This window comes from Cokeromyces recurvatus, assembly GCF_025118155.1.
Source record: "Cokeromyces recurvatus strain NRRL 2243 chromosome Unknown BX663scaffold_36, whole genome shotgun sequence".
NCBI classification, from domain to species: domain Eukaryota; kingdom Fungi; phylum Mucoromycota; class Mucoromycetes; order Mucorales; family Mucoraceae; genus Cokeromyces; species Cokeromyces recurvatus.
In genome coordinates, this window is record NW_026251422.1 from 230,865 (window position 1) to 244,594 (window position 13,730).

The 13,730-nt window shown below is 31.5% G+C and overlaps 7 protein-coding genes across 7 annotated transcripts; 4 read left to right on the plus strand and 3 right to left on the minus strand.

Moving 5' to 3' along the window:
• Positions 1 to 15: 15 nt before the first annotated feature.
• BX663DRAFT_523657 (2-oxoacid dehydrogenases acyltransferase-domain-containing protein) lies at positions 16 to 1,738 on the minus strand. The gene is made up of 4 exons (XM_051529544.1): positions 1,669 to 1,738; positions 1,491 to 1,600; positions 1,049 to 1,431; positions 16 to 922 (listed from the first exon to the last, which is right to left on the minus strand). Exons 1-4 carry the CDS (start codon positions 1,702 to 1,704, stop codon positions 159 to 161), a joined length of 1,293 nt encoding a protein of 430 aa, XP_051378825.1. The 5' UTR covers positions 1,705 to 1,738; the 3' UTR covers positions 16 to 158.
• A 49-nt stretch (positions 1,739 to 1,787) lies between these two features.
• On the minus strand, positions 1,788 to 2,993 carry BX663DRAFT_479547 (ribosomal protein S5 domain 2-type protein). Its single transcript, XM_051524321.1, has 5 exons — positions 2,661 to 2,993; positions 2,351 to 2,591; positions 2,197 to 2,279; positions 1,917 to 2,138; positions 1,788 to 1,858 (listed from the first exon to the last, which is right to left on the minus strand). The coding sequence occupies exons 1-5, from the start codon at positions 2,942 to 2,944 to the stop codon at positions 1,840 to 1,842; spliced, it is 849 nt and encodes a 282-aa protein (XP_051378826.1). The 5' UTR covers positions 2,945 to 2,993; the 3' UTR covers positions 1,788 to 1,839.
• Positions 2,994 to 3,107: 114 nt separating this feature from the next.
• Positions 3,108 to 3,899, plus strand: BX663DRAFT_523663 (uncharacterized protein). Its single transcript, XM_051529545.1, has 4 exons — positions 3,108 to 3,186; positions 3,259 to 3,354; positions 3,413 to 3,537; positions 3,618 to 3,899. Exons 1-4 carry the CDS (start codon positions 3,138 to 3,140, stop codon positions 3,783 to 3,785), a joined length of 438 nt encoding a protein of 145 aa, XP_051378827.1. The 5' UTR covers positions 3,108 to 3,137; the 3' UTR covers positions 3,786 to 3,899.
• On the plus strand, positions 3,794 to 4,548 carry BX663DRAFT_232446 (transcriptional coactivator/pterin dehydratase). Its single transcript, XM_051521818.1, has 4 exons — positions 3,794 to 4,080; positions 4,154 to 4,312; positions 4,379 to 4,386; positions 4,503 to 4,548. Exons 1-2 carry the CDS (start codon positions 3,823 to 3,825, stop codon positions 4,253 to 4,255), a joined length of 360 nt encoding a protein of 119 aa, XP_051378828.1. The 5' UTR covers positions 3,794 to 3,822; the 3' UTR covers positions 4,256 to 4,312; positions 4,379 to 4,386; positions 4,503 to 4,548.
• Positions 4,549 to 5,357: 809 nt separating this feature from the next.
• BX663DRAFT_232448 (uncharacterized protein) lies at positions 5,358 to 6,159 on the minus strand. Its single transcript, XM_051521819.1, has one exon. The coding sequence runs from the start codon at positions 5,958 to 5,960 to the stop codon at positions 5,526 to 5,528; it is 435 nt and encodes a 144-aa protein (XP_051378829.1). The 5' UTR covers positions 5,961 to 6,159; the 3' UTR covers positions 5,358 to 5,525.
• Positions 6,160 to 9,341: 3,182 nt separating this feature from the next.
• On the plus strand, positions 9,342 to 11,209 carry BX663DRAFT_523676 (uncharacterized protein). The gene is made up of 6 exons (XM_051529546.1): positions 9,342 to 9,631; positions 9,794 to 9,822; positions 9,882 to 10,133; positions 10,213 to 10,350; positions 10,485 to 10,878; positions 10,942 to 11,209. Exons 1-6 carry the CDS (start codon positions 9,533 to 9,535, stop codon positions 11,155 to 11,157), a joined length of 1,128 nt encoding a protein of 375 aa, XP_051378830.1. The 5' UTR covers positions 9,342 to 9,532; the 3' UTR covers positions 11,158 to 11,209.
• A 1,797-nt stretch (positions 11,210 to 13,006) lies between these two features.
• On the plus strand, positions 13,007 to 13,730 carry BX663DRAFT_564480 (uncharacterized protein; the record flags this gene model as incomplete). Its single annotated transcript, XM_051532049.1, has 2 exons — positions 13,007 to 13,344; positions 13,429 to 13,730. A coding segment is annotated over exon 2 (262 nt), but the record flags the coding sequence as incomplete, so codon positions are not given.

The window sequence follows — 13,730 nt, forward strand, 5'->3', positions numbered from 1 at the left end:
GTCTTTCTCTCTCTCTTTTATTTTATTTTATTTTATTTTATTTTTCACTTGATTTTTTTTTTAATATTAAAATATATAAAAAAAGAGAAACCCGTGTTTCTTAAATTTTGAAAATTTTAATTATTTATTTTTAATTTTAATTCCTTCTACACTAACTATTAGCGTAATTTACTTGCAAAAAGTGCAGGATTTTCTATAAAGCTTTTCCACATATTTCCAAACTGAGCAATAGTTGCACCATCAATAATTCGATGATCAGCCGACCAACTGACAGGTAAGATTTGTTTAGCAACCATTTTCTCCTCATTGTTAGAATCAAACCTAGGCAACCTTCGAGCTGAACCTAAAGCAACAATAGCTAATTCATTAGGGACGATGACAGGATTAGCATACATTCCACCTATAGCGCCAATATTGGATAGAGTGATTGTTCCTCCCTTGAGATCAGAAGGAGTAAGACTGCCTGCTTTAGCTAATTCAGTTAATCTATGTAGCTCAGTTGCCACTTCGAAAACGGACTTCTTTTCAACGTTTTTTATATTAGGTACCATTAATCCCTGGGGAGTGTCCATAGCCACACCAATATTATGATGAGCTCGATACGAAACATGATTCTGTTCAAAATAAGCATTCATAATAGGATAAAATGACAAAGATAAAGATAAAGATTTGATAAAGATGGGTAGGTAAGAAATCTTTTTGAAAGGAAATAAATGAGGATGATTAGAGATATATCTATTAAGTTCTAGACGATATTCTGAAGCTTGATTCAATTCAATTTCATCTTTATAGCCTAACTGAGGAATGGATAATGATTTTGACATTGTCTTGAACATGGCCTTTTGAATAGCAGTTAAAGGAACTGTCTTAGCGAAAGAAGAAGGGGACGACTCTGTAGTAATGTATTCTTGTTTTCTTTCAACTGAAAAAAGATAAAAAGATATACACGTGTAAACAAGGTAAACATACATGCATATACATATACATATTCATATACAAATATATTTTTATATTCATATATAATTTGAATGGTCATGTGATTGCTTACCTTTTTGCAAAGAATTTGATTTGACATAATCAAGAACATCACCTTTTATGACACGTCCATGTTTTCCAGTCCCAGTAATGTCATTTATTTTCAACTTGTATTCACTTAATAACCGACGAACAGATGGCATCTCCCAAGTTGAACTATTTTTAGTTATTGTATTCGCTGCTGAAAGGACCTTTTCTTCTTTTATTCCTTCCTTCATCTCTTCTTCAGTTTCAATATCTACTAACGGATATCCTACTTTTGCCATTTCATTTTCCCCATAATGTAATTTCACGATATTACCAGAGTATCGAGAAGTAATTTCGACCGAGGCTTTATCAGATTGAACTTCACAAATTCTATCAAATTCTTGAACAGTAGAACCTGGTTTAACAAACCTATTAGCGTATTAGCTTTTATCCCGTCTACCAATAGCTTGTCTTGTTAATTTACTTACCATTGAATAATTTCACATTCTCTAATACCTTCACCGATATCAGCTAATAAAAAGGGCTTAACAATACCTAATGAATTTAAAGAAGAATGAAAACCCCTTTTAAAAACAATCTAATACATGATCAATTATGTAATCATAGATACTTTATAAATTGTTATTATCATTTTCCCCTTCATACCTTATTATTAAGTAAACGTAAAGTATTTAACTTCATTATGTGAAAGGGAAAACAAAAAAGGAAGAAGATGGAAAATAGGTTCTTAAAAAAAAAAAAAAAAAAAAAAAAAAAAAAAAAAAAAAAGCGAGAGAACCGTGGGAAATGATAATTTATTACATAATAGACTTATTGTTATTTACTAGATTTTTGTCTAATAAAACAGGTCAAAAAAAAACAAATAGACTATAACACATAAATAAACAATTTACCTTTTTTCTTTATCTTCTTCCAAGACCTTCTTGATTAATTCATCAATTTCATTCACTTTAATAATAGCAATTTGAGAGCATCTTAATACTTGATCCATTTCTAAGGGTATACCACCTGCTTTTGATAGGCAACAAATTTCCCTATGAATATTCATTGTAATCGTCATATCTCCTTCTTTAGCTTGATTTTCTAAATAATTAGGATCTACAACTAATCGTTCTCTATATGGTTATTATAAGTATCATGTCGTTTTATTTCTTTCTATGTATAATGCTTTACCCTTTATCGAAAAATGCGAATGTAATACAAATTGGTATATGATGAATACTTAGAGGTACAGGATTTCTTTGATCAATTGGATGCTATAATAATAATAAAAGATAATTTCAATACAGTAACTTGCCTTTTTTTTTAAAAAAAAACTTGAACTTACAATCGTCACTTCTTCACCTGATACAGTAACATCAGGACGTCTGAAATGTAATAAAGCTGTAATAGCTGCAATAGAAGCACAATCTACCAAATTACCATCATGATCCAAAAAGAGTAAATCTACACGAATCTGCCAAACTTTTTCACCTGCAACGATACAAAGACCTTCTGTATCAATAGCTCTACTTCTACGTAAAGACTTTTCAATAAGACGACTAATCAATACTTCATCCTCTGAACGTCTAAATAAATAAATATATGAGTATCATGAACCCTATTTTTTTTTTTTTTTTGTCTAGTTGATCACCTACGATCCAACTTCAAAAAAGGGTGCAGCCATAGGCGAAATTTCTGTGTTGAAGATTAACTGACCCTCTGTAGGCTTATCAGGATAAGGTCGAACAACTTCTGCCGACACATTAGCTGCTACTCGTGTTCTGCCTAATTGAACTTCAACATGTCCATAATCAGTGCCTAATGTAATTTCAAGAGATCGCATGTCATACACTTCACGACCATCTACACGTCGTCCTTCTCTAAGGGCCTCTAAGAGGAAATTGACTTCATTAAGACTTGGATCTATTTCTTTTACCATTATTGTTTATGAAAAAGAAGCTAAATAAAAAAGAAAAAACAAAAAAAAAAAAAGAAAAAGGTGGGCTTGAAGCTAGTCACTTTTGCTATTCAGTTAAAAAAAAAAAATAGAAAGAGTCACAGTGCATTTTTTTTTTTTATTTATTCATTTTTATCTTTATATACAAATATTTATACACATATTCATATATAACATGTCAAATTCAGAATTATTAGATTTAAAAGACAAAAAGAAAACAGTTGGTAAGAATGCTCTATTTAAATCAAGATCAAGATCCTCATAAAAATATACATATATATATATTTTTTTTATAGAAAATTTGATTAGTCATAAATCAATTGAAAAAGAGAACAAGGACATATTTCCTATGCCAACCTTATCAAATAAAAACACACCGGGACAAAGTGACAGTAAGTTATGATAGATATGCATGATATATATTTATTTAGTTACTTAAATATATACAAGTTTTATCGAGAGTTCGAGCCTTTTTACCGCAATTAAAGGCGGCTAATGAAGAACTAGATAAAGTTGAACCTTCTAAACGAGATATTGAAAATGTTGATGAAGAGAATGAACAATATATTGAAATGGTATTTACTAAAATTGAATAAAGCGAATATGATCTAATCTATTTTTTCTTTAAAAAAAAAAAAAAAAAAAAAAAAAAAAGAATCTCGGATTAGGTGTTTATGATTTAAAGAAACCCGGACAAGATTCTGACACTTGTAGTAGTAGTGACAGCGAAGATGAAAAAATAATTATACCTGGGAAATTAACAGATAAATCATCAAAAAAGCCAATAATTGAAATATTAGAAGAGAAGCGTGAGAAAAAATAAAAGACTACTTTTTTCTTAAATTATTATTATTATTATTATGCTTTGTTCAAAAAAAGGGTTTTTACTTTTTTCTTCTTTATTAAAACCAAAATTGACTATGTCTGTATCAACACTTTGTGAATCACAACGTGAACAGCTTCTAAAGCCTTTACTTTCTTCTGGTTGGCAGCTTGTGGAGAATAGAGACGCTATAATAAAGAAATATACTTTCCAGGACTTTATTGAGGCTTTTGGTTTCATGACACGAATTGCTTTAAAAGCCGAGAAAATGGATCATCATCCTGAATGGTTTAATGTAAATAAAATATAAATCATGGGAGGAAAGGAAGGAATAAAATAAAGTAGATGTTGATAGCAACTTCTTTTAGGTTTATAATCGAGTCGAAATTACTTTGTCTACTCACGATTGTGGAGGTTTATCTGAAAAGGATATTGAATTGGCAAAATTCTGTGACAAAAATGTCAAGTAAATAAATAATGTGAAAAAAAGTATTCAGCTATTTTGAATACGTGTAACTCTATTAATGGTAGATTTTTTTTTTTTTTTTTTTTTTTTTTTTTTTTTGCTTACAATCTTAATTATATGATTACAGTAAGGCTGGTAAATATTGGCTGATTTGAAATGGTGATAATAAAAAAATAACTTGGCAAAATAATAAAAAATGATTGATTATTTTAAAATATTTTATTGGCCTAATGGAAAAATTACTTTGGCAGTTATAGATTGGCAATTAATTAAAAGTGAATTTTATCTCGACAATAGGTGATATGGCGCTTAGAATGGCCACAGCATCCACGAAGATCACTAACACGTACATTATTGCAAGCATTAGTGATTCTTTGAGGTAGAGTTTTCTCAGTCATAAGGTTCTCGCGCTTCATTTTTCTTTTTACTAAAACCCAGAAGTTTTCGATTGCATTCAGCTCTGGTGAATACGGAGGCAAATACATGACTCTGTATCCTATGCTCTCAATTTTTCTAATCATAGGGTGTGATTTGTGAATGGTGCAGTTATCCATCACAAGATAGCTACCCTTTAGGCTTTCGTCCATATCTATAATATCAAGTAGCTCGTTTATGAACTTTATGAAATGAGCCGTAGTAGTGTCTTTAGAGGGGGTTTGTTGGCTTCAGCATCAACAATGCTTTCAACCTCGACATACTCTACAACAGTTTCCTCAATAATTATTTCGTCTGCTCTTTCTTTGCCCTTTGCAAGCTTTCTTTTTTTTTTAGATTTTCCACTTTTACTTGCCACTGGTTTTGGGGCCTTTTCTTTCCTTGGTGGGGGGCTTTTTCATTGCGACATAAATAACACTGGAGGAGTGGATAGCACCGATGATAGTGTGAGATGGTGCACGAGCCTTATCAAGTTCTACAAAGGCAGGTGTTCCTATAAATGACCTTGCCCAGTTGCTCCTCATATTGATATTAAAGCCAGCCTCATCAATGAATATGCAGTTTTTATCGAAGTCTAGGTCTGAATCCTTCCACTTCATGGATTATTCATATCTCGTTTGTAAGTTATCGTTTAAGTTTCTGATCTTTGCTTCAAAGTTTGGCTTCTTTATGGTGATGAACATATTGTTTTTCAAGTGATGATTCATTTGGTATTTGGAAATTGAAAAGCCTTCGAATTTGGAAGTCAACGAGTCAATAATATCAGCAGCACACAATTATGGATTTTTCTCCACTATTTCTTGAATGTATTCCTCGTGTTCCTCAGTAAAAGTACGAGATCAGCCAACATTTTTCTCTGATTTCTTATACGGAACGTCGTCTGTCTTTTGATAAAGTTTCCGCCAACGATTAGCAGTAGTAAGTGTTATTCCTAAGTCTCTTGCAACTGCTGACACTCTTCCTCTTTTGACGGGACCTTTGATCATTCGTTCAATAAATTTCTCTCTCGTGCGGTCGTCATAGTTTCTGTAAGTACTGTTAGTGGGTGATTTCGCTAATTTGACCTTATTAGCAGGTACATCTTTCATTTTGGTAACCTTGATATCCTCTGGTTTAGCAGCCAAATAAGCAGCTTGGCTCGTTAATGTGGCGAGAACTATGTTCGGATCGATGATATCTGTCAATACATCCTCCATTGGATCTACAACTCTCTCTCCATTCTCGTTAAAGATTTTCTCTAGTCCATCTTCATAATAGAAAGTGTTTTTGCTCATTCTGTTTAATGTGTAACACAATAGAGTATAATTTTATTTCCAGAGATGAAAGAAGAATTATACTAAATGTCACATGTAAGAATAGCTTAACTTCAGAAGTAACCAAAATAATTTCTCGATTAAGTCAAAGTATAATTTAAAATGGACCAATTGTTTTTCGAATTTTCTCCACACCTTTTTTGTTAAACTCCAAATTATTTTTTATTATCACCATTTTAATTTCTAAATCAGCCAATATTTACATAATGGATTATGTTTGTTTTATACATTTGCTTTATGAATGACTACCTATCCTGAGTATTTTTTTTTTTTTTTGTAAAGAACCAAGCCCATTTCCCCTGTAAACATTTAATAGTGAACATAAAAAAGCTGAATAACACTATGGCCGAAAATATGGTAGAAAAGTTACCAATATGGTAGCAAAGTTACCAATTTTGACAGTTAAAATATGGTAGGAATGATATTCTATAAGCACCCAAAAGGTAGCTTTTCTACCATATTTTTTTGGTAGCTTATATACGATATGGATTGCTTATTTATCGTATTTTTATAAATATAAAATAACGCTTTATTTTTTAAAACAGTACAAAACAATAGTGGGATAATGCTTATCTGCTTATTATATATGTGTTTTTTCATATAAACACTGAAGAAGATTCTAAACGTTTAAACTAACTTACCTTTTTAAAACTTGGACTAAAAAGAAAAAGTAATTTCTTCATGTTAGCAAGATAAAGTAACAAAGAACTTCCGGCAATTCGTGTATTTGCCTTTTCTTTTGTACGAGTCAAGTAGCGTATAGAGCTTCTTTTTTTTCTAAGAAAACAACGACTAATGAACAATATAAACGAATGTTAGAATTGAGTGCAAGATTATAAATAGCATAAAAAAGAACTAAAAACAAGATGGAATCTACTACCTTCTCAAATGAAGAGTCTTCTATACATAATAATGAACGAGATTGAGAGCTATTTTAAATAAGAACCATAATGAATTAGGCTAAAGAGAAAAGTGAAAAAAAAACTTCATGCTTATTGCCATCATGTTTACTTACTACTTTGTTTATAGGCCAGATCTATCCATCAACCAAGTGTCTTTAGTACGCTAAATGGCTTTTCTGGTTCTCCTTTCTTTGGCTTGGATGAGCTCCATTTGATCGCTAGAGGCATCGGCAAACAAATGTACGACATGATTACCGTTGATCTCAACCCAAGTCAAAACACTGTCTTTTTTATACCTGACAGGATGGCACAAAGGTGGTGGAGAACTACCCTTTTTTTATACCCCAAAGAAGCCTTGTAAACATTGGAAAGAGCATAACACAGTCAAGACAATATATCCCTACCTCATTTCAAGGCAGTTTTGACAATGTTGTTGCAAAAACCGAAGGAACTCGTGCTGTGGATTGGCTGGACTTTCTGCTCTATATTATTCCAACTTTAGTTACCCCATACTTACCCAACAGAACAGTCCAAAAAGCTGTATTATCGCTAGTGAAAGGTTGCTCTTTGGCCCTTCAATGGGATCTAACTGATGAGTTGATCAGTGAGATGGATGGGTAAGATTCAAATTCTATAATATTACACAAACTAATTAGTAACCCCTTCTGCACTAGGCACTTTAATGACTGGCATAACTACCTCCTTCAACAGGTCAACCATAAACATGTATCGCGCAGCGTATTCAGACCAGTACAACATTACCTAGCTCATATACCTTTCATGATAAAAAAGCAAGGCCCTCTTTGAGCGTATTCAACAAGGTCAATGGAGCGATCGATTGGGGGTTTTTTCAAAGTTGATCAAGTCGAAACGTGAGGGCGGAAAAAACGCAAGTAACATCATTGAAAGACTGGCAACCCACAATCATGTCAACCGCGTTTTAAACATTGCTGAACTAGCTAATCTGATTCAATCCAGACAATATACCGATGCCAGCTACATGAATATGCCCGATGATGCTAATGGTCCACAATTATGGGAGTCTTTCATCCCGATTTCTGAGCTGAATGACGATCAATTGGTAGAAGATATACCCGTCAAGAAAATTGTAAAAGCTATAAAGAGATTCTACACTCGCTTAAATAATCAAAGACTCCCCATCAATATACCCAGCACTTCTATAACCCTTGCATCCCGCCTTTTGGTTTCTTCAACTGTATATTCATCTTGTATGTACAGGCGATTAAAAAAAAGAAACCAGTAGAGGGAATCAATACATCATGTTTTCCTGTTTAGATAACACGTAAGTTTAAAAAAAAAACTAAAACAACTATAAATTCTTATTTACCGAACATATTATTTTAGAAGAAGGAAACGTTGGTTTGTTGGTTCTGTTCTGTTCTATTTCAAACATGAGCTTTCACAATCGAATGTACAATTTCTCGCGTTCATTGAAGTCATGAGTCAACATACCACAGCTTCGCATGACTCATCTGTCCCTCTAGTAAAGCGAAGCAAGCCAATAGAAGAGCAAACTGGCAATACTTCTATTATATACCCAAAATACGCTGTTATCAGTGTTTATGACATCGATAGGTAAGCTGGTCTTGTACAATACCCTGGAGTTGATAACCAGTTTTATGTTATATCCCCGTACTTTGTTTTCGACATTAATCTTCGCATAACAGTTGGTAACATTTCTTTAATTTAAATTATTATGCTCCAAATAAAATAAAAAAAACCAGCTCAAAGCTTGTTTGTTGGAAAGAAAAAAAAATTCAATTAAAAAATTAGAAGCCCGTTTTGGCTCTGAAAGAAATTCAAGCGCTGAAATATGGTAGCTAAAATACCAATTTGGTAGCTGTTGCCAATTTTTTTTTTTTTTTTCCGTAAAAAATTAAAAATCATTATTCTAAAATGAAGTTCATGGCTTAAATGAAGGGAATAAAAAGACACCCAAACATATAAAAATAATCTATATACCTTTTACTATTCACCTAGTTGCTTCTAGGCTTAATTCTAGGGATTTAAAAAACATCTCACCATTGCTAGCCATCTGGTATGCATCCTTCCTTAAATGTGGTTGGCTGGTTCAAAAAAAATTGGTAGCTTTTCTACCAATTTTCCTCATTTACCATAATTTCCGCCATAGTGTAAATAATATGATGTGATAGTTAAAGGCCAAATAATCATTAAGAAAAAATAGAATTATCAATGTGCATTCTGTTTAGTACAGTGCTTCCACTTCCCAAATCGTATATTTTTCAAACTTGATGGTACGTTTCTCAAAAATAAAACAAGGACATTAATTAAAAACTGGCATTTACTTCCCTAAAAAAAAAAACCCCCCATTCAGCCAATGAAATTCAAATAAGGTTTGAACTTCAATTGGAACACACAGCTTACCCCATCTGAGCAAGAAATTGGCTTTTAGCAGATCAAAAAATAAGGAGAAAAGAAAAAATAAGGAGAAAAGAAAAAATAAGGAGAAAAGAAAGGAGAAAATATAAAAGCACCTAATTTTATGATAAGGAAATTATTTTTTTGTTCGTTTTTCAGTTAAAATATAGTCTGATCAACTAGTAATTTAATAGCACTGCCACTGAAAAGTTTTAACTACGAATTTAATTCATGTCTAAAAGAAATTTAAGATCCCTTGAACACCTTGCTGATGAAGAGCAAAAGCTTTATATTAACATTAGAAGAAATAGAATCAGAAAGCAGAATGAGGTAATATTCAATGGTATTGCATTGTAACCACGATTTTCCTAACTCTCTTTTTTTTTTTTTTTTTTAACTAAAGGCGATAAAACGCGTAACTATTTTTTATTTTCTTTTTATATGAAACTATGTATTATGTATTAACGATATTTTTTAAAAAAAAACAAAAAGAAATCAAAGAAATTTGATTACTTCGAGTGGTAAGAAATAGTTTTCAAAACCTCACGATAAAACTGTTAACTAAATTTATGCTCTCCAGGGTCACCAAAAATAATATTTATGATTGTTCTGATAAGAGTAAGCACTCTCATTTTGACAATTTATCTCAAGAAATAGTATTTGAATTGGACCAACTAAACAAGAAGCAATTCAACATTGAGAATGTTGTTTTTAGCAAATTATCTAAGATAATGAATACATCCCTTTCTTGGAAGAAAAAGCTTGCTGCAGTTGAAAAGTTTACTGCTATTAATAATAACGAACGCGCTCAAAAAGAGGTTTATCGATTTATGTAAGTATATTTTTTTTTGCCAAGTAAAATTAAATAAATTACTTTGGCTATTTGTATTCATTTTCTTTTTTTATTCAAGTTTGAATCAACATGTACATAAAGCAAACCTTTTTTCCGATAGCAGCATAAAGAGCTATTCCGAAGAAGATTTTAAGTTGAAGTTCTGGTCGCATATTTTCGAAGAAATCTTTGGATACAGCGACATCAGCTTGAAATGGTAAGTCGTCTCTAAAAACCAATTATAATCAGTCACCCAAATTCTGCAAAATAAATCCCATTTACTTATCCTTCTTCAGTGGACTGAAACTAAAGTAGTATTCCAATTATAATTACTAATTATATACTTTATAGGGGAGATACCGTTCCTAGCTCTTTGAGCAAGTCTAAGATCATTTCAAAGATGGATCTCCGTGTGGGTGCATTAACATCACCTTTAGATTACTCCCTCGCTGAGTTTGCGAAGAAATGCACTTCCCACAAGTACTACCTTGACAAGCTTAAGTTGATCTTAATCTCAAAATTACATTTAAACTTGCTTGTACAGAATCTCCAGTGCAAAGAAACTGATTTGTATGTCCCCTTCATGCAGATCATGGGGTTTGATTGTCACTTGCTACACCTTGTTTTGGTGAAGCCAAAACAATACATGTTGGTTAACGTAGTCACTTTTTCATATCCTGTGACTAAGAAACAAATAAATGAAGGTGGAATTGAGCAATTGATAAATGTTCTTTCATATATTAAGGTAGTGTGTCATAACTATATTACTCACAGTGCAGTCAACTTAATTATTTGTACTTTATTATAGAGATCAGCAATTAAAATGAAGGAACAAATCAATTCTGCTAAGATTGAGAAACATGTTAGCAAGATTGATAACCTTTTAAATACAAGCCCTATTGTTGAATCGAAAAAACGGGGAACAAAGGTTATCTGGCCAGACAAGACAATTTTAGATGATGTCTGTATGTGGGATGACAACACTGAAGATGGTTGTTATGATTGTAGTCGTATTTACAACTAAGTTAATAGAAATAAACTATCATTTATTTAAATAATAAAGAATTTATTCGAATAAACTAGTGTATTGTGCTTCACAGCATAATATTCATTCTACACTCAGTTTTAATAATAGTCATTGTTAGAGTATTTGAGTATTAAACAAAATAATTATATACATCATAGTATGTAATTATAAGAATTCAATAGGTTTATGACTGTTATATTCAATCACATAATTATTTATACACGTCATACATATTATATATACATCCATAATGTTAAATATTGTTATAGTGGGAATATTCACTGTAAATTAATATTAACGCGTTGCTTATCCCAAAGACGATAATCGGGTATATTTTTAATAACAGCAACAGCTCAGGCAGAAATATACATACTGTATGCAGAATTATTCGGAGACAATATTTGTGCATATTTGTGCATAAAGGCTTTATTATAGCAATATTCACTTATCTAAATCACACTCCTATTAATATGACTTACGTTACAAAACATATAAGTAGCCCTCGTCATTTTTCTTCTTGTACAATTTCTGTGTTATTTTCTTCAATAAAACTATACAAAGTTTTCACAGACTTGTCTTTTCTTTTTCTCTTTCCTTATCTTTGCACTCAAAACACAATTTCTTCATCTTATAAAGTTTTCACAGATTTATTCTGTCTTCCTTATTTTTATCTCTACCTTATCAACAGAGATAGTAATGAGGAAAAGGAATATAATGATATATAAATAAACGTATAATTAAATTAGTGTATTTTTTAAATAAGACTAGGATTGCTACTTTCAAAAGTTATTAAAAAGGCTGTGTAAATTAGATAAATAGTATAATATATATATGCTCTTATGCTGATACAAAGGCATATCTACAAAAGAATTACTTTCGTAAACATCTTTTTTTCTTAAGCTTTTACTCCAGAATTGCTAATATCTATTATTATACAATTTCCGCCTTCAAAGGTAGGAGGAAACATTTTTCGCCAAGAAGGCAGAACGATCATACACCAAAAGTGTATTTCTTTTTTTAGCAAAACTGATTTATTCGAAATTGGATAAAAAGTTACTCTTTTATTATTGTGTGATTAACTATTGTATATATTGTATAATGTAATACTATCTGATTATTTTCCGATACTCTGGTTGGTTACCCATGACACACAGTGAACGTAGTCGAACTATTCGATGGTGTCTTGGTTGACTATCAGGAGGAATACCTAAAGCCTGCTCATATCGTCCTTATGTACACTTTAGTTCATCACACGCCACTGGATACTTGCACATGTACACTCATTTATTCATGTCTCGATCAATAAACAGATCCCCTTTTTTCCTTTCTTTAAATCATCTCCCTCAGCATAAGTATCAAAATTTCAGGATGTTTCTTCCTGGTTCTATCGTTGGCCAGTTATGTGCACCATTCTACAGGAAACAGATTACTTAATACATGACAAACTACAACCCGCTCCACTTCTTGACCCAGGCAGGAATGACTCAACTAGGTTGTCCCTTTAAATTTGTTAGCATATCCCCCTTTCTTTCTCACCTTCTCTTCCTTTCCTTTACCTTTTTTACCTCTTGTCCCTGTAAGAGAATTTTTAGATACTTTTTTTTTTTTTTTTTTGCATAATCTGAACTGACTAGGCAGTCCAGTATAACAAAGATATTGTGTGTTCATAGGTTGCTTTATAATTATGTTTAATAGTGATACTGAAAAATAGATTGTATTTTGGGAATCATTTTTTCATTAATTTGAAAGTTTTTTACCATTTTAAGTGGAAAAAATATGACCGGTTTTAAGTAGCAAATAAAAAAAAAATAAATAAAATAAAAAAAAATTACAAATAATGTTTCTTGAACAATATTTAGTCTTCTTCTTTATTATTATTATTAGTTCTTTAGTTATTTATTTCAATAGTCAAATTGTCGGAAGAAAATAAAGAAAGATATGGGCCCGGAGGAGTCTTTGTAATTCCAAAGCTTAGACCCTTTAATAATACTAAACATTGTTTTGAATGTGGAGCCATGTTTAATTTATTCAAGCAAAAATACCATTGTCGAAATTGCGGTAAGAAATGCCTTTCCTCCCTTTAATTTGGAAATGACATGTGTGTTCACTTTTATATATAGGTATTTATATATGTTCTAACTGTTCAGACCATAGACATCCAATAAAAAAATTTGGTTATGAAAAGTAGCACTTGAAAAGAAAGAGTGAAATCTATTGATGATACATGCATATATTAATTATTATTATATCATTCATTCATTCATTCAGTCCTGTGCGGTGTTGTAATACTTGTGAAAAGTTAATTCGGATGCAAAGTATGAACTCAATTGAACTAGCAAAATTAGCACCAAAAGATTTAAAAGAATATATCAAAGCCTATCACCTTCCGTCTAAAGCAGCCATTGAGAAAAATGATTTAGTTCGAATTATTTTTAATACGAGACCTATTTCAAATGAAAGTGAATGTTATTTTAGACAGCATCGTACTCGATCAGCAACAACAACAACAACAAGTAGTAATAATGGCTTTTCATTTACAAATATGATTCAAGACTTGTTTACACCTTTAA

Coding starts and splice junctions, on each gene's coding strand:
- BX663DRAFT_523657 (XM_051529544.1), bottom strand. CDS start 1,704: ATGAAGTTAAATACTTTACGTTTACTTAATAATAAG. Junction 1,432..1,490: donor GAATGTGAAATTATTCAATG/GTAAGTAAATTA, acceptor ATACGCTAATAG/GTTTGTTAAACCAGGTTCTA. Junction 923..1,048: donor ATCAAATTCTTTGCAAAAAG/GTAAGCAATCAC, acceptor ATCTTTTTTCAG/TTGAAAGAAAACAAGAATAC.
- BX663DRAFT_479547 (XM_051524321.1), bottom strand. CDS start 2,944: ATGGTAAAAGAAATAGATCCAAGTCTTAATGAAGTCAATTTCCTCTTA. Junction 2,592..2,660: donor CCCTTTTTTGAAGTTGGATC/GTAGGTGATCAA, acceptor TTATTTATTTAG/ACGTTCAGAGGATGAAGTAT. Junction 2,280..2,350: donor CAGGTGAAGAAGTGACGATT/GTAAGTTCAAGT, acceptor TTATTATTATAG/CATCCAATTGATCAAAGAAA.
- BX663DRAFT_523663 (XM_051529545.1), top strand. CDS start 3,138: ATGTCAAATTCAGAATTATTAGATTTAAAAGACAAAAAGAAAACAGTT. Junction 3,355..3,412: donor CACACCGGGACAAAGTGACA/GTAAGTTATGAT, acceptor AATATATACAAG/TTTTATCGAGAGTTCGAGCC. Junction 3,538..3,617: donor ATGAACAATATATTGAAATG/GTATTTACTAAA, acceptor AAAAAAAAAAAG/AATCTCGGATTAGGTGTTTA.
- BX663DRAFT_232446 (XM_051521818.1), top strand. CDS start 3,823: ATGCTTTGTTCAAAAAAAGGGTTTTTACTTTTTTCTTCTTTATTAAAA. Junction 4,081..4,153: donor ATCATCCTGAATGGTTTAAT/GTAAATAAAATA, acceptor AACTTCTTTTAG/GTTTATAATCGAGTCGAAAT.
- BX663DRAFT_232448 (XM_051521819.1), bottom strand. CDS start 5,960: ATGAGCAAAAACACTTTCTATTATGAAGATGGACTAGAGAAAATCTTT.
- BX663DRAFT_523676 (XM_051529546.1), top strand. CDS start 9,533: ATGTCTAAAAGAAATTTAAGATCCCTTGAACACCTTGCTGATGAAGAG. Junction 9,632..9,793: donor GAATCAGAAAGCAGAATGAG/GTAATATTCAAT, acceptor AAAAACAAAAAG/AAATCAAAGAAATTTGATTA. Junction 9,823..9,881: donor AAATTTGATTACTTCGAGTG/GTAAGAAATAGT, acceptor TATGCTCTCCAG/GGTCACCAAAAATAATATTT.